General features: G+C 34.2%; 1 protein-coding gene across 1 annotated transcript; it reads left to right on the top strand.

Annotated features, from left to right (window-relative positions):
• The first annotated feature begins 14,711 nt into the window (after nucleotides 1-14,711).
• Nucleotides 14,712-16,078, top strand: LOC131035847 (uncharacterized). The gene has a single exon (XM_057967593.2). It carries the CDS (start codon nucleotides 15,049-15,051, stop codon nucleotides 15,478-15,480), a length of 432 nt encoding a protein of 143 aa, XP_057823576.1. The 5' UTR covers nucleotides 14,712-15,048; the 3' UTR covers nucleotides 15,481-16,078.
• The last annotated feature ends 5,872 nt before the right edge of the window (nucleotides 16,079-21,950 follow it).

Here is a 21,950-nt window from a genome sequence, read left to right as displayed (position 1 = left end):
CTATCAATATCTCTAAATTACAATTTTGCAAGGTCAAATCCAAATTCAAGTGAGCAAGCAATCAAGTATCATCAAGGAAGTGAAGGAGACATCAAGTTCATATTTCAAGCATTCATGATAGCATCCATGATCAAGACATTATGAAGACATTCTACATGATATTATCAACCTATTCATGAAGACTTCAAAGCAAGATTCATCAAGGTATCAAGTTCCAATTTAAGCATTTTAATTTAGATTTTTCTTTTCCCTCAAAAGGAAAGCTTTCCAATTTAGTCAATTCCATTTCTAGTTCAATTTCAATTCAAGGGTTAATTGCAAACCCGAGGTTTGACCTAGGCAAACCCCTATCAACAACATTGTTTCCTTCTTTTTGTGTGTAAGAAATAGATTCATGAGCCACGAATGAAAATTCTGATAGATAATTCAATGACAACTAGATATGACTTTTGTAAAAGCAAAAAGTGGAGGAATAGGTCAATAATTGCTTCCCAGTCCCACAAATTTTTTATGATCTTTTGTGAATAGGTTCTAAGTGACATTTTGATTCTGAAAGTTTCATATTTATTCTCATTTGATAACTAAAGTACTAGGTCAATATTTTCCTCCTAGTCCTATACTTTTGAGCCAAATTTGTTGTCACATGTGCTACTCTATCCCTTCTACTCATATCCAACTCCATGTCTACATGTTGTGCATGTACCTTGTTGTGTATGTTATTTCATGTCAAATTCCCACTATTTACCCTAGATCAAGCTTTCAAATTATATCATTTTAATTGCATCCCAAAGTAATCAAAAGGAAAATGGGATCCTATTAGTATTTAGCCCTATTCTTAATTTAATTGAGGTTGAATCTATGGGTTCTACTCTCCCTTTTAATGTGAGAGGTGGAAATAAGTGGATTCATAGCCTAACTTGTGGATCACCTATTTTCACCATCACGCTAATAATAAAATTATATTCTAATACTAATTAACCACATAATAAGTCTAATGAAGTTGGTAAGCCTTATCATCCCTAAGATTTAAAAAAATGAGATACAATTAGAAAATAACTATTGCAAATGATATTTGCAATGTATTCCAATGGTAAAAAATTAATTAAATGCTTATTACATTCACACTAGAAAATGCATCCAAAGAAAACCTTAAGATAAGAAGAACCTCTCACACTTATGCACTTGGAGTATTCCTAAAGATCCATAGTTGGAAAAGGAATACCTACTTTAGAGTAGCTACCTATTTATGATTTACAAAATGAGTTTCTCTAATGGTGACTATACGTATAGGGATTAAAAACCTAGATATTTCTTAGCATTGTAATCATGTGAAAATGGAGAAATGATTCTCCATATGAATGTGAAATGAACTCGTACTTATTGTACTTAGTTCGGTGGCTAAATTGTCACAAAAATTGGCTCAAGGTTGGATGTCACTAATGCTTAATGTTGCATCTGAAACAAGTTGAAATCTAAATAAATCCATTGAAATGGATGCTTGGAGATGGCATATAGACAACCTACATCTTAAATTCTGACAACTACATTCATGGCAATATGAAATTCTTCATCATCCACCATTAATGTTGAATTTTGGATTCACATACTTGGGCTAAGTATGAGTTTCTAAGTGAGGAATGACAACTAATAGTTATAGGGTTCAAATTGGGCATTAATGTTAGTTTTTTGCAGGTTCAAGAGTGAGTAGAGAAAATAGGAGGTTTTGAGAAATATGTGTTAAAAATTGATTAAGAATGGGACATTAGAACATGATGTGGTGTTTTATTTCTAGATTAAGGATGTGGGGACTAGATAAGAGAATGACCATCCTAAAGTCCAAAGTAGATTAAGGATGTGGGGACTAGATAAGAGAATGACCATCCTAAAGTCCAAAGAAATAAAGTAAAGGGGAGAAAGAGTGAATGGACCATTTGGAGGATAAATTAGCGAATATGTGGGAGTGGACATAAGGATGAGATGTATAAGTAGAAGGAAAGATATAAGATAAAATCCACATAATAAAGAACAAGTAGTGAAAATCCATTTAAGGACTTCACAAAAAAGGTGTGAAAGTGGATGATGGAAGTGGATACAAAACAATATATTTAGGAGTACAAATATTCAAATTTGTTGCAGGATTTCATGAAAGGGAAGGAATGGAGATACTTGCAAGAAGGAAGGAAGAGCTAGAGGTGAGAGAAAATGAGAAATGTCCAAATGGATATTAAGAGTCCACAAGAGTGGAACTAGGGATCTTGTGGGGAAAACATGAGGAATGAGATACTAGAAGTGGATGAATTGGAAGGGGTGTTGGTGTAAATAATTATTCATCTTGGATATTATTACACCTTACTTAAGTTTACTTAGGAAATGCATTTCATAGTAGTTTGGGTATGAGACACTTGGGTGTTTGTGCCACATTGGGATAGTGTGTGTAGGAGAATTTCCACCTTTTATGGACTTATCTTATTGTTACATTCCACATTCAGTGGGCGATCCACCTCATGTGGAATATTATATTGTTTCTCCTACCTACCCACACCTATTTCCTACCTACCCTTGTTTCTTATTGAGCCACATGTCATGTTTGTGTGCTCACATATCCATATAGCCTTGCCTATATAATTAGGCTCATATTCATTGTATGTAACATCGATTGATGATCCAGCTGATCATTATTTTCTCTTGATAGAATACAATTTATTCCTATCATCTATTTTTGTTTTCTCTCATTTGTGATTTCCATTGCCTCTTGATCTTGGCAAAATCTCACATGGTATCAGAGCTGGTCCATGTCTCACATGGTATCAAAGCCATTAGAGTGTCATTGGTTTGCTAATTGAGAGAAATTTGATGCTATTTGGGGTTGTGTATTTTGGAGTTTTCTATTGCGAGTTATTATTGAAGCTTGATGGGTCAAATCTGAGGTTGCCATTAGATTGAGGAGGACCAAGAAAGTCAATTTTGCCTTTTGTTTCATCCAAATCGGACTTCGGAGGCCAAATCTAGAGGCATTTGAAGTTTGACGCAGTGGCGGAAATTTTCCAGAAATTATAATTTTGCAGATATTTTTCAAATAGCGATATCTCACTCATCCGGACTCATTTTTTCGAGCAATTTTTTTTTGTTTTGGGGTAGAATTTTGTGATCTGTATAGTGGTCTAGGAGTTTTCTGATTTTTGGATACAGGTTTTTTGTAAATCGTGAAATCTCGATTTTTACAACTTTGGAGGCTTCGTTTGGTCTCATATGGACTCATTTTCAGGTGCCATTTTTTTTGAAAGTGCATATTTTTTCATCTACTTTCATAATCTGCCATATGTTTGCAGTGAGTTTAAGTAGAAATTGTACTTTCAGTATTTGGCCATTTTTGGCATATTTGGTACTTGCATTTTGCTTGGATCTCAGTTTAGATCACTAGCAGTATTTGTTGAAGTCTCTTAGATCTCATTTTGAGAAGTTGTAATTTGAAATCAGAAGTCCACTTTTCCTTGTTTTGCAAGTGGCCCATTGTATACGCACTAAGTATAAAGTGTCAAAATCGCCATTTTGGGGGGATTTCTTGATTGAGTATTTTGGGGGGGTGTCTTGTGTGATTGTACCTCTCTCTATCTTGTGTTTTTTTCATTTTGGTGCTATGGGTTCTCCTAAATTTTCACTTTTAACTCCTCATAATTATGCATCATGGAAAATTAAGGCATGGAGTAAACTAATGGAAAAAGGACTCATTCATTATGTAAATGAAACTATTACAGCACCACCTGATCCTAAGGCTGATCCTAATGCTCAAATTAAATGGCTTACTAAGAATGCTATGGCACTTGGAACTCTTAGAAAGTATGTATCAAATGACCTCATTTTTCACATTGATAAGTGTACAACAATTAAAGAGGCTTGGGATATTTTTAAGAAATTGTATGGTCAAGTTGATGAGATTAAGGGCTACAAGCTTGATAGTGAACTCACAACTTTGGATCCCAAGGATTTTGATACGATCCAAGATTATGTCACAAAAGCAACCGAGTTAAGAGCAAAGCTAAAGGATTGTGGAATTGACAAAAAGGATGCTCAATTGGTTTATAACTTGTTGGACAAACTTCCTTCAGAGTATGCAGCCTTTGTATCTAGCTTTCACACCCATAGGTTATCTCAAGGTTCTTCATACACTTCTCCCTCATTTGATTCATTCACGGAGATGTTGATACTTGGGCAATCTAAGTTGACCATGATGGGGATTCTCAAATCTTCAAAGTCACAAGCTTTGGTGGCTAATAAAGGGAATCAAAGCAATAAAGGAAAAGGCAAGAATCAAAAGCAACCTAAGTCTAAACCACAACAAGATGGAGCACAATATTCCTCTCCACAACAAGGTGATTCACCATTCTCACCTAAGAGGAAATCATATAAGGATAATCTTTTTTGTGGATATTGCAAGAAGTCGGGACATGATGAATATCATTGTTATAAGAAGGATATTGATGAGTTGAAGAATCTTCTTGAGAAGAATAGAATCAACCTACCTTCTAGAATGTCTACATTGGCTTCTTCTTCCAAGGATAAAGGAAAGGATCACTCTTTTGGGATAGATAAAGGAAAGGGACAAGCTCTTTGTGCTACTACAAGTCATGATTCAGGGAGATGGTCAGGGGCTTCTCATCATATGGCATCTTCGCAGTCTATGTTTTCTAAATTTGAGTCTTGCCACATGCCACAGATTTTCATGGGCAATCATACATACATGGATGTGATTGGGAAAGGATCTATTGCCATTGGGGATAACTCCTTCAATGATGTGTTGTGTGTACCCCACTTGACAAATAATCTTCTTTCCATCTATCAAATCACACATGGGGCAACTAGGAAAACTGTGGAGTTCACACCTGATTCAATTATCATTAGAGACTTGGAGAGTGGAGCTATCATTTCGACTAGGGTGGTTGATCATGCATCTTGGTTGTACTCTTTTTCACATTTTGGTCCTATCAATGAGGTTGATTCTTCATATGTTGATGATTCAGATTTTGAGGAGAACTTTGGGCATTTGAACTTGGGGATTCTCACATGTGACCCCGTTCTTGAGCCTTGCATTTCATCTCCTTCTATAGATATCACACCACCTATTGCACCTGATGATGTAGCTAGTGTGACAGTTTTGCCTTCTTATGATTCAGTGTAGCAGGATATTTCATGTCTTCCAGCTTCAGTTGATTGGGATGCCTACTTGACAGACATTGCAGGTTTGTTTGTGGACTCCTACATTGTAGATTTGGGAAACATCATTGATGACATTCATCTTCTCTTTGATGAAGACGATCCTTCTTCGATTGTTGCAAGGGATCACTCTGACCCTCTTGTACATTCTCTACATGATCAATCTTTAGAGGTTGACATGATTGTGGATACTTTTGTACAACACTTGGAGGAGGTCTTTTTATCTTTTGAGGAGACATATGAGTCTTTGGATATTGTTCTACATCCATCTCCACTAGATCTTGGAGTGCCTTTTTCAGCAGTGTGGCACAGTTTACCACCTTTGGACGGGGTACCTTTCATCATCAACATGGGGACACTTGAGCAGTTTTTAGAGATTCCTTTCATCATGAGTATTTTTCCTACATCTTCCTTTCATGGTTGGGGATATTTTTTGGATACACCTTTAGTTTTGTTTCTTCCTAAGGGGAGGAACGTGGTTCGACGTTCATGGAGTAGTTTCTTCATTCATCTTCGAGCTTCTATCATTGGTGCAGATTCCAGATTGAGGGGGGGCTTCCTAGTCTCTCTTCTTCTTCTCTCATATGGGGGGGACTTTTTCCTCACATGGGGTTTTGTCCTTCACATACTTCTATGAGAGTTCTTTGTATCTAGTTTTCATCTCTCTTTTGGGGGAGGGTTTTTTCCCATTGGGTTTTTCTCTCTTTCCCCGCTTTGTGAGAGATTTCCTTGCATTCGTTTTCATGCATTTGCATTTGTACATGGGTACCTAACATGGCCTTGTAGTCGGGACCCATCTTGCATTGCTTAGTTGCATTGTAGAATTAAGGGCATTCCCCTAAGTTGCACTTAAGGGGGGGTTGTTGGTGTAAATAATTATTCATCTTGGATATTATTACACCTTACTTAAGTTTACTTAGGAAATACATTTCAGAGTAGTTTGGGTATGAGACACTTGAGTGTTTGTGCCACATTGGGATAGTGTGTGTAGGAGAATTTCCACCTTTTGTGGACTTATCTTGTTGTTACATTCCACATTCAGTGGGTGATCCACCTCATGTGGAATGTTATATTATTTCTCCTACCTACCCACACCTATTTCCTACCTACCCTTGTTTCTTATTGAGCCACATGTCATGTTTGTGTGCTCGCATATCCATATAGCCTTGCCTATATAAGCAGGCTCATATTCATTGTATGTAACATCGATTGATGATCTAGTTGATCAGTATTTTCTCTTGATAGAATACAGTTTATTCCTATCATCTATTTTTGTTTTCTCTCATTTGTGCTTTCCATTGCCTCTTGATCTTGGCAAAATCTCACATGGTATCAGAGCTGGTCCATGTCTCACAAGGGGGAATATATGGATCTACCTTTAAATTGTGCAAGAATGGAGAGGAAAGAAGGAGAAAAGGTTTGCAAGGATTGGGAGTAAAGTGGATAAGGGGACCAAGGGAAAGAGTATCAAAGCCCAGTTGGGATCTCACAAAAGAGAGGAGGTGAAGGAAAAGGGAAGAATGAAGGGATCCATTAGGAAGTAGGGGTCATGGATAGTGAGGACTGCATACCACAAAGTCTTGTAAGTAATAGGATGACCAAAAATTTGGCTATGAGAAATAAAAGTTGTATTGTCAAAGTGCAAGGGTTGGAAGAATGGCGTGCCACAATGAGAATACTTCATACTGTGACAAACATGCCAAGAAGGAAAACTTTAAAACTATATATAAACATATAGAAATAACCAAAACACGTTTAGACTTACCAATTTATGCTAGGCACATGGGAGATGAAGGAGAACAACACCTAAGAAAACTCAACAAATGTAGATCCACACAAAGATTTATTGAATTGGTTATATGTGAAGTATAAAATAAGGCCTAAATGCATAAAGGAGCTAGAACTCAATAAAATATTGGCATTGTTAGATTGAATCCAATAGGTGGATGTAAGCATGACTAGGCAATTCGAAATGGATTTTACTTTGCTTGTTTGGTGTAATGCCCTACCCTAGTCGGACTTGTAAGACCCGTTTGACCTTGGTTGTCTTCCTATGTGGCATTCTTGAATGGTAGGTTAACCGTGATGCAATGAGTAGTTTAGATAATATAAATAATTGTGCATACTTATTATTGTGCTCCTGCGTCAATTCTTGTGTAAATGTAATTGTTTCCTAACTCTTGTGATAAATCTTGAGCTAACGCCCTCATTGAATATGTATATGTATATGTATGCTTGTATGAATTCATGGGTGCAAGAGATTGCAGGTACAACACCGCTTAAGGCGAGGTTCATCTCCTTTGGGATTTGCAAGGTTGAGTATGCCTCCTTCATCCTTAGAATTTGGATTTCGTGGTCATAAAACTCTCGTCTTGCCTTAACCATGGTCAGGTGAGCGTCATGTGTGGTTTTCTTTTCATTGGGTTGTGTGTCGTGTGATTTGGTGGACTTCCTCAGTTTGCGTGCCTAGCACGGGGTAAGTGGAGTTTGTTATCCCAAATATTCAATTCAATTTAATGTGTGGATGTGCGCATTTGTAATTTAGAAATTTAAAATAGGTAGTTTTCTTTTATACAAGTAATCGTTAATTTAAAGAGATTGCTTTAATTATTATTGTAGCAAGCTTAAGGTATTTAACTTGGATTAATGTGCTCATTTACACATTTGTGGTTGAGAAAATTAGAATAAATAGATCTCCTTCATGAGATTAGTCATTTATTTAAAAGGTCGCTTTATTATGTTATAGCGAGTTAGTTTAATAGTTAATTTTAATAATAACGAAATTCAATTAGTTATGTGTTTTTAGAAAGGAAAGATTTAAAGTCATTTGGGAAATAGAAATAAATTTATCATTTTCGCATTTTGGAATAGAAAGGGTAGATTTTATTATTTAAAAGGAAATTATTCTTTTTACTTGCAAAATTGATATAGTATAAAGGATTGATTTTTTGAAATTTAAATTAATTTAAATACCTCACCCTTGTTAACAGTTCAAAATATAAATGTAGGCCTAAATTGATATTGAGAGATTAAAATTAGAATTAAATAAGAAATAGAAGCATGTTAATTTTAATTAGAATAAAACAAGTTAGATTTATTGAGTAGTGGAAAATAATGATTTCCATTTTCATGTTTCTTTTATTTTCAAAAAAAAAAAAATGCTTAAATTCGAAATTGAAAATTAGGGCAAAAAGGAGGTTTCTCATTTAACCTAGTTTTTGAATATTTTTGGGGGGTTCTTTCTTGAGAGCTTTTTGGGGGAAAAGAAAATGGAGATGGGGAAATTTTGGAAAAATGGGGGATTTGCTTGAGTTGCAGGTGGAGCTCTTCATCAAACTCTTCCCGGAATGCGTTTGGAGGTAGGATTCCAATCAACCCTTTTATTTATTGTTGAATCAAAAAAAAAATTTGGTGATTGAATGCTCTCCATGAAATGCTGGGAAAAAAAAAAAAGAAATGATAATACCCATGAATGTTTAAAGATTTAGTTTCAGTTTCTTTTTGAAAGCTTGGTTGTCTTGGATTCAAGGGTTATTGTGTTTTCTTGAAACATTTTGAAGAGAGAAAACGGTTCTGGAGGCCCCTCTTATTTTGTTGTAAAAATGGTGTCCAAACTGTTTTTTTTTTTTATCAGTTACGTTTAGGCCATGTGTTCTTTTTTTTTAAAAATAAAAAAATAAATAAATAAATCTTATTATCAAAATGGCGGGCGTTAGGGTTTGGTGGGCGGAGGAGCCGAGGCTCAACTCGTGCCGCCATTCCCGCCCCCCCCTCTTCTCCTTCCTCGCGGGTTCGTAGTCCTCCCCGCAACCACGTTGTGGGCCGCAGGGCCTGCGTCCACACTATGGGCCGCAGACCTGCATCCACAGTGTGGGCCGCAGACCTACGTCCACAATGTGGGCCGCAGGGCCTGCGTCCATAGTGTGGGCCACAGACCTGCGTCAACACTGTGGGTCACAGGGTCCTGCATCATAGTTTAGGGTTTACAAAAAAAAAGAAAATATAAAGTTTGTTTTATTTTTTTTTATATATATTTTTTTTTGTTGTTAAAAAAAAATAATATATAATATTGACATTTATAAAGTGAAAGAAAAATGTCATGGGGAAGTATAAAAGAAGTTGTAATAAATTTGTAGGAAGACCTATTTTATTTGAAATTAGATTTTAAATGTCGAAAATATATATATATACACGTTAAATACATAGTTACGTATATTTAAATTTGTGGATAAAAAAAAAAAAGGGGTATTCATTAATCATGGATTTTTAGATTTATATTAGTTAACATTAAATTTTGGGGACCAATTCTAATCGGGGAGTATTCTTTGGAAAAGAGATTAAATATGGTCTTAGTTGGAGATCTTTGAAATAATTATACTCTGGTTAACGTTTGGTAATACATGTTAATGAGAAGTTTTCATGGAATATGAATCTAAATTTATCTTCGTATATTTTGTTATTACTTCAACGATATGCTAGTAGGATGCATGTAAATTTGATATCGTATCGTTTTAGAAAAAAAGTTGTAAGTTTGGTTCCGTATTTGCCTTGTTTAGAGTGGCGGCAAACCTTGATGTATTTGTTTCAGACCCTGTCATCTAGTTACTTGTGTTGGTCATAGCCGGGTTACGCCCCTAGTCAGAGTATCGTCAGTCATTAGAACCTGTATTTGCTTTGAAGTGTTCAGTTGGATCCGCTTTATAAGGGATCATTATGTAAATTCCGACCAAGGTGTCTATTGTATATTGGTTGTGATCGCCTAAGAGGCAAAGATGTAAAAGATTTATAAATTATGTATTCCTAACGATATAATACCAAAGGGGTCTTGCAGTTGAGCAGACCCGGAGATGTAGCCCTTTAGGGGTGAACTTCGATATCATATCTGTGTTATGCGATGTTTTAGCTTCCTTTGTTTCATGCTTTAAGTTATCATGTATAGTTGTTATCTTGTAAAGTGTACGATGGGAAATTAACGAATTTAAATCTAAGTGCATAAAATTATTCATCTTGACAAATGTAGTAATCAGGTTCATAAAACATTGTAAATTATGATTATGGAAAAGTATTTGGTTTATGTTATATAAAGAAGTAATAGGGAAATGATTCTCATTAGGATGCCTTTATTGTTTTAGCTTGATATAAGTTGGTAAATTGATCGAATGTGTATGGGAAACAAGTTAGAATTAATGTTATAATTTCTAAGTTGAAATCTAAAGGATGAACACCATATAGATATTTACCTTTTCATCTTAGTAAACGAGTAACGCCATGTTAATTATGTTTCACTATATTGGGTAAATTTGTTTAGTTAATCATGCTTTAATCTTAACAAATAATCCCTACCAAATTAACTTGATAATTTGGTGAACTCAACTATTTATCCATAATTATAACCCTAATAAAAGAATCTCTTATGATTGATAAAAATGAACTAAAATGGGAAGTATTTGTATAGTTGTTTATATCTTAATCTTAGTAAATGTATAATTCATATAAACTTTATTTTAACTAAAATGAGTGACACACATTAAGTTAGTTAAATTCTAATCCTAATGGAAGAATGTCACTATGTACTTATGTTTTAATTCTAAAAGAAAGATAATCATCTTGCTAACTATATTTTAATTTAAAGGATGAACTCATGTGTTCCTAATACATTTTCACCTTAATGAATTTTAGTCCTTCTATTAGCATTATTAAAACTTCAATGAATGAATTCTATGGCTACTCACAATTTATCCTCCATAAAAGAACTTCGACTCATTAGTTGGCTATGCATGAAATCAAATGAAGGGACCTCACTCTATTAATTGTAGTTTAATCCTTAATAAATGTATCTCATCTTATTAACCATACTTTTAATATTTCAGAAATATATCAATTGTGGGTGGTTACCTTAAACCCAAATGAATGAACTTCGTTTATTTAAAATGCTTTGAACCCTTTTGGGAGGCCTCTTAATGTAAATATGATTTAAAGTGCGATGAGTAAATAACCTCGCGATGGCCTTCTAACCACCCAAAGTAAATGAACGCTTCCTAAAATTATAAGATGTCAAATCATTGAACATATATATAATCAAGATCTATGCATTATCTTGTAATTAAGATATCCAGTTTAATGGATCAAATGACGCAAGTTGAGTTAGGTGTAAGGTTATGTAATCGCGTTGGGAAACTCCTTAGGATCGTTTAGCCTTCCGCTGTGCTATCTAAGTTTTAGATGACTCCTAATTATCTTAATGTTGTAACTTATTATTAATGCTCTTAATTATTATTATAAAAAAAAAATATTTACACTCTATTTGAGTGTTTTTAACTTAAACCCTTAGGGGTTTCCTGGCGGGGCATTACATTTGGTGGTAGAGAAAGTAATTGTTAAAATGAGAGAGAAAAACAATTAATTTTCTAATAGCTTACACGAACTCTCAACAACAAAGAGACTATCTTTGAATTTTCTTTAGTTGATTTTACTTTTCTTACTTAGTGATAGAGTAAGCAATGGTGAAAATGATAGATAATCACATAATTTACCTTTGTAATAGCTTACCCAAATTCTCGACAATGAAGAGAACATCTTTGAATTTTCTTTATTTGTTCACAAAACACAAATAACATCATTCACCAACTTTGTAAAAAAGCCATAGGTGGTTGAGCTTAGGGGTATATTCTACAACAAATGATAGAAAAGGGAAACTTGAACAAATATTTAAAACTCCAAGCAAAGGTCAATGGAGAAAATAGAGTAACAACAAATCTATTAAGTGCAATCATACTCATTTCTTATCAAACAACAAATAGCAAGACTTTACATGCACTCAAAATTCAACATGCAATTAGAGAACATTATGTTTTTGTCAACACCCATCTCATGCTTTCTTTCCCTATCAAAATGTAACTGATTCTTCAATATTGGGAATCATCATTCAAAATGAATTCGAAATGAAATACATAAATTATTAATGTTCACGCTAGATATGAATCTATCTTTTAATTGAATGTGTATAAAAATGACTTCCTTGAAAATGAAGACGACTTGATGTTTTGATTGCACACCCTACATAACATGTTATTCTCTTAGTGAATTTGCACCTTACATTTGTTCAACACCCCACCTCACCATATTACTAATTTCATTTCAATGAGAGAAGTGTTATTAATAGAGTTTAAATTTCAACACACATAATTTATTTCAAAGTTTTCAGCTTTAGTGAAGCAATAGGAAAATACTTTCATTTCATTCGTCTTTGCTAGAAAATATATGAAATTCAAGGAAAAATAGATCCAAGAGAGTACCTAAAATTATTTAATTTAATTTAGGGCAATAACATAGAAAAAAAAAACTATTGTTGTTATTGCTATTGTTTAATACATGACTATCAAAAAATACTATCAAAATTTTATAGAAAAAAATGCTTTTGTGTAATTGTCTCTTTAATTGTCTCCTTGACTTTATTTCTAAGCTATATCAATTACAACAATAAAATTCATATAATACATGGACTAATAAAGGACCCTTCTTACATAGGGGAAGCATACCAATAGTAGTTATAGTTAGCTTCGTGCACCCATAGATCCTAAAGGGTACATCGGATTTCGACACTTTTTGTTGTTGTTGTTGTCTCATATGCAACTTAACTACTTATAGCTAAGGTTTTGGCTTCTGGGTAGTAACGACGCACACTGTGGGATCAATTATGCACACAAGGGTCAAAAAGTACAAATTCCAAAGTGTCGCCCGATACCTACTTAAAGATGTTTCAATAATCGCCCACTCAAAATTGCTAAAACTTGTGAACAAATGTCCCATTAGTTGTGCACAAATGTCACAGTAGTGATGCACAAATGGGTCAATTATGGATCAAAAAAAGCTAAAGGTGACTGGCTATTGGTATATGTGAAACGTATTAATGAGCTTTTCATTATCATTTTTTTGGCTCCTTTAAAATTAGTAATTAGGGGGTTGGGTGCTCAAGGAGTGATTGGTTATTGGAACACAATCCACTGCTAGTGTCCTTCCCCTACTCTCTTTATGCTTGCCAATTTAGTGGAAGTTCACATTATCAAGTTATCAATGAACTAGGGAAGAGGGCTTTATTTATATAGCAATATATGTACAACACAAGTACTAAAAATTGAAAACATTGGGTAAGTAGGGATGTAGACAATTTAAATGTTTTGTTTCATTATTGTTAGTCGTCAAGCTTATGTCATCAACATGGTTATTGTTGAGGTATCACAATACACCTAAAAAAAAGTTCAAGGATAATTGTATATTTAAGTCATGTTTTAGTGATATACCACTATAACATCACAATTTTATTACTTTATGAATCTAGTTAACAAATTTTATTCAGTTATTAATATTTGATGTTCAATTATTAAATCTTCAAATCACAAATAATAATACTACACTTTTCTCCAAATGGATGACATAGTTGGTTAAGGGCTTTGGGTTTATCCCATGCACCTTTTGTCTCGATTCTCTCTGTCTTGGTGGTAGGTTGTTCACGCCCAATCTTTGTCCTGAGGGATTATAGGAGGGGCTCATCCAATCAAGAGGTCCCATACATGTCTATTCCCTTCACTTGGGTTTACCTGATGGCAAGCTTATTTGAGCCTTATTCATTATCGTGAAAGATTATAGGACGGGCTCGTCCAATAAAGAGGTCACATACAAATCTATTCTCTTCATTTGGGTTTGTTTGATGACAAGCTTATTTGGGCCTTATTCATACTCAGGAAAGATTATAAGAGGGGTTTGTCCACTCAAGAGCTACCTAGCAGATCATTGGACTAACTTACCAATTCCCCCTGGTTAAAAATAATAATAATAAAAAAAAGAAGAAGATTGTTCTAGGTAACCAAAGTAGGCTAGGGGAGAGGACCCAGTAGTTGAACGTGTTCCCATTGTTGTGATAACAATTGTTGATTTAATACTCATACTTGTTGATTTAATGTCCATTTTTTTTACAACATTGCACCGATAGTTGTGACATAAATACTCATAATTGAATGAAACGTACCCTTAGTTGTAAAAAGCAACCAATCATGTGATACCACATCAACTCCACAATTATGGGGGTCATACTTGTTGATTTAATGTCCATTTTTTTTACAACATTGCACCGATAGTTGTGACATAAATACTCATAATTGAATGAAACGTACCCTTAGTTGTAAAAAGCAACCAATCATGTGATGCCACATCAACTGCACAATTATGGGGGGGGCTTATGCATGACTATTAGTCTCACCTTTTTGGGGGGTTGTTTTGGATACCTTGGAAAAAACATGTTGATGTGCCATCATATTTGAAGATGTGTCCCTAAAACCTTAATTATAAGCAAAGAACTTACCAAATAAACTACTATAAAAATTGAAAGTAATTTGAAATTTCCACTTAAATATTGAACCCCAAATTAAATGCTCGACTACCGATCCTCCCCTAAAAGAGAAAACTTAACTATACAAATACTATGGCTAGTATGGCAAGTACTGTAGTACCTGCTTTCCTTTTAAGCTCTTTTTCAGTGTGCGAGAGGATGGGCGCCTAAAAGAAAACAATAGTCCAGCTCACAGACCTTTCGGCGGAGATACCGAAAGACATCCTTGCGTGTGTGCGGCTAGATTCGAACCTAAGACCAACGTCACCATCAGACAGCAGAGTAATACAATTTGTGGACGGCAGCTCACGAGCTGGGAACACTAGAGACCAAAACCCTCTTGTAGAAACCGCCATAAATGGCTTTACATATCCACAAAATGGCCCTGTCAAGAAACCCTAACTGGCAAAGCTGAAATCCGAATGGCTTGGTAGGTCACAGAATCTATCGAGATGGAGATTCTGCGATGGGCTTTCTTGTTCGGGATTGAACACAGGACCGTCAGGCTTTTCGCGGCCGCTATCGCGGGGCTGTGCGTGGTGGCCTTTCTGGTGGCCCTGTGCGCCAAGGCAGTGGTAAGTAACAGGGAGGTCGCGAGTTCGAGCCCCAGTGGCAGATGGAAGGCCATGCGGAGCAAAATGTTGAGCGCCGTCAGAAAGGGAGGGTTTCGAAGAAGTGTGAAGGATGACGAAGGGGAGATTTCGTTTCTGGGCGAGACAGAGGAAGGAAGGAGGATTTCTGTTGCCACACCGCCGCCTTTGTGGCAGAAGAAGATTATTATGGGCGAGCGCTGTGAGCTTCCTACCTTCAGCGGCCTCATTCTTTACGATGAGAAGGGAAATGCTCTTCCTCATGCCAGTAGAAAGACTACGGATTTCCGTTAACTGACGGCTGCTGGTGCGCCGAATCACTGTGCAGCTAGGGTTTTGGAACTATTTGTGTATTTTATTAGCCTGTATTTTTCGCCTAGAAGCAGAGTCCCTCGACGCTCATGTATGTTTAACTTTATCTTTATGTAATTTATGTATCTTTTCAGAGCATCGAATCTGGAGATATTTAGAAAATACTGGTGTTATAGGGAGCTATGAAATGAATAATTCAGCAGACTGGAATACATTTATTAGGTTCTTGTAACAGTTTCTTATTGTCTCTGAACAATAAGAAAAGGATTTTAGAGTTCCTGACTAGTTCCATGAAGCTTCAAAGCCCCACAACATGAGCTTGATCGAAGATGCAAACTCAGATTTATCATTTTTCTGGTTTTATATCTGAAATTATTTCTCAAAAGCAGTCTTTTTTTTCCTGTATACCCTTCTAGAATAGAATTTGATGGAAATCAGAAATCAGATTTTCAGAGAGTTGGGTTAGCTTTTTTATAAGCCTGCACTTTATAGGTTAATTGGATGATCAGATAATTTATAAGCATTGAAAGCTTCTGGGTATAACTGTATATATATTTTTTAATGTATATTTTTGAATCAACGTTTTGGTTTTGGATTATACTCTGTGATCAGAAGCTTTCAATGTTCATTAACATTTATGGTATCAATTTTGAATCTTCATAAACTGAATTATGGGTTTTCATAATTTGGACCTGGATTATATGTAGTCAAACACTAACCAATCAGTCTAGTCCCAAAACATTATATTAGCTATGCAGTAATATGATAATTACAGGACCTGCTGCACAGCAGTTTAGTCGTTTTCTTTATGATACACAGGAGGGTTTTTAAGTCTTCTGGGATCATACACCAGATGGAAGAGTCTTTTTTTGAATTCTATGATGATGGCCTGTTGTTTTTCTCATTCCCAAATGGTTCAAATTTACTTTTCAAAGCCTTTCCAAGCCAGGCAAATGGTATAGCCAGGTTTGTTGTCTAGATTGATTAAAATTATTTCCTCATTTATGGTGGATGATAGTAAAGTACATTCATCTTTTGGCTGAGCTAAATAAAAGCATTCCCAATCATATGGAAACAAAATAGGGCGATGATGGCTGAACATCACATGCCTTAATAGCTATAATTTATCTTTTTATTTTTATAAATTGTGTGAATTTGTGGAAAGAGTTTTAATGTATATTTACTTATTACGAGTATGAGAAGGAAAATAAAGAAATGGTTTGGTGAAAATTGTATATTATATTTTGGGTGTGTTTTTTCAGGTTTAAAAGTAAAGGTGAATAATTTTCAAGACTAAAAATTGTTACAGAGATTTAATTTACAAGTACAAGATTGATTTTGTTGATGTATAAAGAAGATTTGTATTTAGAAATTGATCTAGATGGGGAAAATAATGATTTTGTTGATTTTTAAAAAAGATTTGCATTTTAAAACTGAAAATAATGATTTTGTTGATTTTTAAAAAAGATTTGCATTTTAAAACTGATCTAGATGGAGAAAAAATGTATATATTAATGCATTTATCAAACATGATAATTATATATTGAATAAATGACTAATTATATATTGAATAAATGACTTTGTTTGATAAAGTATCTTTCTACATCAGACTAAGAGCTAAAATACCACTTCTTATATTTAATTTTTCAAAGCATTTAATATTCATTTATGTGAGATTTGTTTATCATAATATCATGTATTATAGAATGAGACAATCTAAAAAGCTCTAGAGAAGATATGAGTCCAATCCAATACTCCGCAAAAGTAAAAGTAATGACATATTTGATTACATCTATTGGGTCCCTACTCATATATGCTATTTTGTTTAATGATGTAGAGCTTTTTCTCACCTCAATTACTAATTACTAATGAATAGTTGCCTCTACAACTTGTGGTGAAGCATGAATATACAAACATTAAGTATGCCTTGGTTCACAGTGGAATTAGTTTGAATATATATAGTGAGCATTCTTTTAAACATGCGAATGTGGATATGAGAAAATTAGATAAATAATATTTGATTATTTATTAGGTTGCTTCTTTTAGTTAGTCTATTTATTATCAATTCACCATTTGATGTGATGTCTAACTAGGCTATTACCAAAGTCAATATGTCATCTATGTTATGTGGATTTTAGTGTATATATTTAACTTATAATAGTTAGTAATATTGGGCACAAGACAACTTTCATTGATTTGTTATTACTAGATGATTGATCAATATAAGGTTTTTATTATGTATTAGATAAGCTTTCAAAATGAAATTAAGTCTTTGAAGGTAAGTTTTTCGGAATTTTTTTGACATTTAATATTGTTTAATTAATTTATTCTACATGCTGCAATTTTCACTTTTTTATAAAAATTGCATTTTTAGAAAGCTTATAAATGATTTGTTGAACTAGAAATAAAACATTTTATTTAATTTAGTTTTCAAAGTTTAGTCAAAACTTTCATTAAAATTTCTTTATAAGCTACAATTTTTGGAAAGCTTATAAATAATTAGGTAGAGTTTTTTTTTTTAAATGTTAAACAAAATATATTTCTTATATTAGTGGTCAAAGTTTGGTCCAAACAAAAAAATCAAATTCTCACACCAAATACTTTCTAACGTTAATAAATCTTAAAATAAAAACATAATTAAAGTCATGTCATCTTTAAAATTAGAGCACCTCTCTCGACATATAAAATACAAGGACCATTTTATTTTCCACCACCTAAAACTAGGGAAAGAATTCCACGAGGACATGAAACAACAATACATTTCATTAAAGATAAATTGTGTGACCCATTTTTAAAATCCTTGAATGAGGGTCTAGATAAGTTTATAAAGAAATTGTTATTAGCATTAAAGTCCCAAAAAAACCATTAAGGTGGGTATAACCCTTATAAACCAAATCAAGGGATATGAGAACTTTTTTGAGGTCAAGAATCATACATGCCAAGAATAAACATTCATAAATCCAATGGTAGAAATGTAATTTGATGGAGAAGCCTCGTAGAACAACAATTTAAACTTCACAATATACCAAAGAATGCCATGGTTGACCTTACTAATGGTACCAATGGAAGATGAGTGATAGAAGGGTAAATGTTTAAGTAGCAAGAATTTAGTAAATAGTTAGTAATCTTCTTTGAACAACCATTCATTGGAAGTTATTTAACCCAACTAAAAAATTTAAAACAATTAAGGTCTATAGTTGAATATAATGTTGAGCATTTGAGATTGACACTTTGAGCTCCTGATGTGAGACCTAACCAAAGGCTATAATTGTACATAATGCACTTAAGGACCAAATTCAATTGACTATTGTTTCTTGGAACCTTGCACGGTTACAAAAGCTATGTAACAAGCATTGCATATTAAGAAACAAAACACTACCAAAGGTGAAACCATGAGGGTAATCGATAAAAATGTAAGTAATCCTATCGACAAAATCATGGATAAATTCTTCAACCTAAGAAAAATTAGTAAGGTCATTCCTCAACAAGAGAGAGAAAAGAGAAAGAGGCATATGTGGGAATTGTGATAGTAAACAGTCAAGGAGTCATAAGTATTCTAGTGGTGAGAAAAATGATAAGGTTGCAGAAGAGGGAAACGTACCTTCAAGAGAACCAAATATAAAACTTAAGAACGAGGATTCTAAGGAAAAAGAAAGCACTACTATCTCCCTACACGCATTGAATGAAAAAATGTACTACAAACACTTATAGTGACCAGTAAAAAACAAAAATGTGAAAGTGTTAGTTAATATTGGTAGTACACATAACTTTATGATAGAAGATTAGCTAATGATCTCAATTATTTTGTTTATCTAGACTCTAATTTTCAAGTCATGTTAGCTGATGGGAAACTACCATGTGGTGGTAAATATCACCATATAAAGATCTCAATGGGAAAATATCAACTAAATTAAAGATGTTTATTATCCATGTTAGGGGAGTGGATGTAGTTTTGGGTGAGCAATGGATTAAACCATTAGGAAAAATACCTTTCAATTTTCAAGACTTGTCCATGGCTTTTAAGACAAAGGGGAAAAAGTATGAACTTTTGGGAATAACATTACCACCAAGTGAAATCATTAGCTCTCATAGGATGGAAAAGTTAATCAAAAAATGTTCTTACAATGCAATTGCACATTTACATTTTATAGAAGCACGAGATATGATGACTCTATATAAACGAAAAATTCAAGAAATTATTCAACACCATCAACAAGTATTTCAAGAATCTAAACTTGTACCTTTAATTGGAGACGATAATCATGTCATTGAATTAATACCAAGAAGCATTTTTCATCCCCAAAAAAATATTATTTATCCCATATTCTTATGCATAACAAAAAGGATGATCCATGGATAGTGTGACATTACAAGAAGCTAAGCAAGATCAGTCATAAAAACAAGTTTGATATTCCTATTGTTAATGGATTGGAAGATGATAGAATTTGTGCAAAACAATCCAAATGTGTCTTAAGGTTGAAATAAACATCATGCTTAGGACATCTTGCGTCACTTACAAGTGTTATGATGGACCCTAAGAAGATAGGATTTTTAGGTCTAACAAGATGCCATAGAAGTTTTTTTCATACCAATCATCCTATTAAGAAACATTTATTTTACGAAGGTATTAATGTGACTGACCAAAAATTTGTGGTGGGATGTTTGATATGCTAACAAAATAAGAGAAATAATAAAGACTCCAAAACTCTTGCAAATATTAGGCATTCAATGTTGTGTTTTGAGGCCACTGAATTTGACAAAGGGGTCTGCAAGTCAATAGGCACAAAGATCTAGGGTTTGCCCCTTTTCAAGGGTCGTTTAGGCTATGGGGGAGGGCATACGACCTCCTCCACCCAGGTAAGTGATGCAAAGAAGGCCACCGACCTCACATAACAACCTAAATCAAACACCTACAAGGGCACAAGTGACTCTTGAATGGAGTTCTTTTCCCCAACACATCTATCTTGTTCACCAAGTTTCTTGGACATAGACCGGTTTGGCTCAAACTTGGTGTAGACTCCCAAATTGACTCAATAATTCAGGGGAAGACTTGTAAGACATCTTAGGACACCTATAAAATCATCCTCCATGCATTGATTAGGGTCTCTAACAATTTTTTAGATGAATTGCTTCACAATTGACCAAATCTCCTAGTAGCCCTACTCAGAGGGTTTTCAGGGCATAACGTTTAGTATGAATGGGATAAAGGAAAAACAAAGGAATTTATGGATACCCATTTGGCTTGTTTAGAACATATCCATTTGATTCCATGGGTTGTTTCCAAAATAACCCTCTTTTTTTACTAGTAATCGGCCAAGTAGGCCTAACTAGGCCACTTTTACAAAGCAAGTGCCAACAATTCAATCCCCAAACTCCAAAACTCAACTCCAAAGATTGAAACACATCAAATAGGGTCCAAAATTGCAGATTCCAACACCTACTTGTGCCACCCAAGTATCAAACACCAAACCCTCACCTCTACCTATGTTCACTAAGCCTTACACATGGAGATGTTAGCCTAATTCCGCCTAAAAAATGCTTCAAACCCCATTTCTTGCAAAAAATCCACAAAACCCAATTGTAGCACTCCTATGCCTTCCATTCCACCAAGTTTGGCAATTCACAGAGGTGGAATGGACGTTTTATTCACATTTTTCTCTTCAAACCCTTAGAACTAGGTTTTCTAGACAGTTTTCATATAAACGCCTATAAAATGCTTCAAACTTTATGGAATTTGATGAGACCAGTGCCAAATGAAAGGGAACTCGGAGAAATCTCAAATGAATCTAGTCTAATGGTACAATTTATCCGTACAAGAAAGTATTAAGCGTTGCAACAGAACTATTACTTGAAAAATCTTGAAATGACAGTCATTAAAATGATCATAACTCCCTTTGTACTCAATGGATTTGAGTCAAACCAACAAAAAAATGAAGGTAACTCACCCTCTACCACAATCAATGAGAGTTATTTCATATTAGGGCCATACAAAAAAGAACAATTTGTTACAACGTGAGAAAAAACAGTAAATTTCTAGAAAAGTCAATACTTTTTTGATTTCTTCTCGAGGACAATGTACATATACCATCACCAACCTCCCATTCAATGTCTCAAGGGTATTTTCATTCCCTTAAAATAGTTTCAACCACCTTTAACCACTTTTCAAACTATATAACCATTGGGATTTCAATTTGACAACTTTTTACAATGACAACTTTTAACAATATTGGTGACAACTTAGGAATTTTGTTAAAACTTGCACAACTGACCTTGTACCTTGACAAATGGCCTTGTTAAGCCTTATTACATCCAATGTACCTTGAAAACACATCTAAACACAAACATGGATCCCTTAATACACTTTACTACATCTTGACAACATGATAATAACTTTGCTACATAATGACAACTTTTGTCATATTGGATCCCTTCGACAACATGACTCTTTACTT

This window comes from Cryptomeria japonica, chromosome 7 (assembly GCF_030272615.1).
Source record: "Cryptomeria japonica chromosome 7, Sugi_1.0, whole genome shotgun sequence".
In the NCBI taxonomy this organism is placed as follows: domain Eukaryota; kingdom Viridiplantae; phylum Streptophyta; class Pinopsida; order Cupressales; family Cupressaceae; genus Cryptomeria; species Cryptomeria japonica.
This window is presented reverse-complemented; position numbering and strand designations above follow the sequence as displayed.

Coding starts and splice junctions, on each gene's coding strand:
- LOC131035847 (XM_057967593.2), top strand. CDS start 15,049: ATGGAGATTCTGCGATGGGCTTTCTTGTTCGGGATTGAACACAGGACC.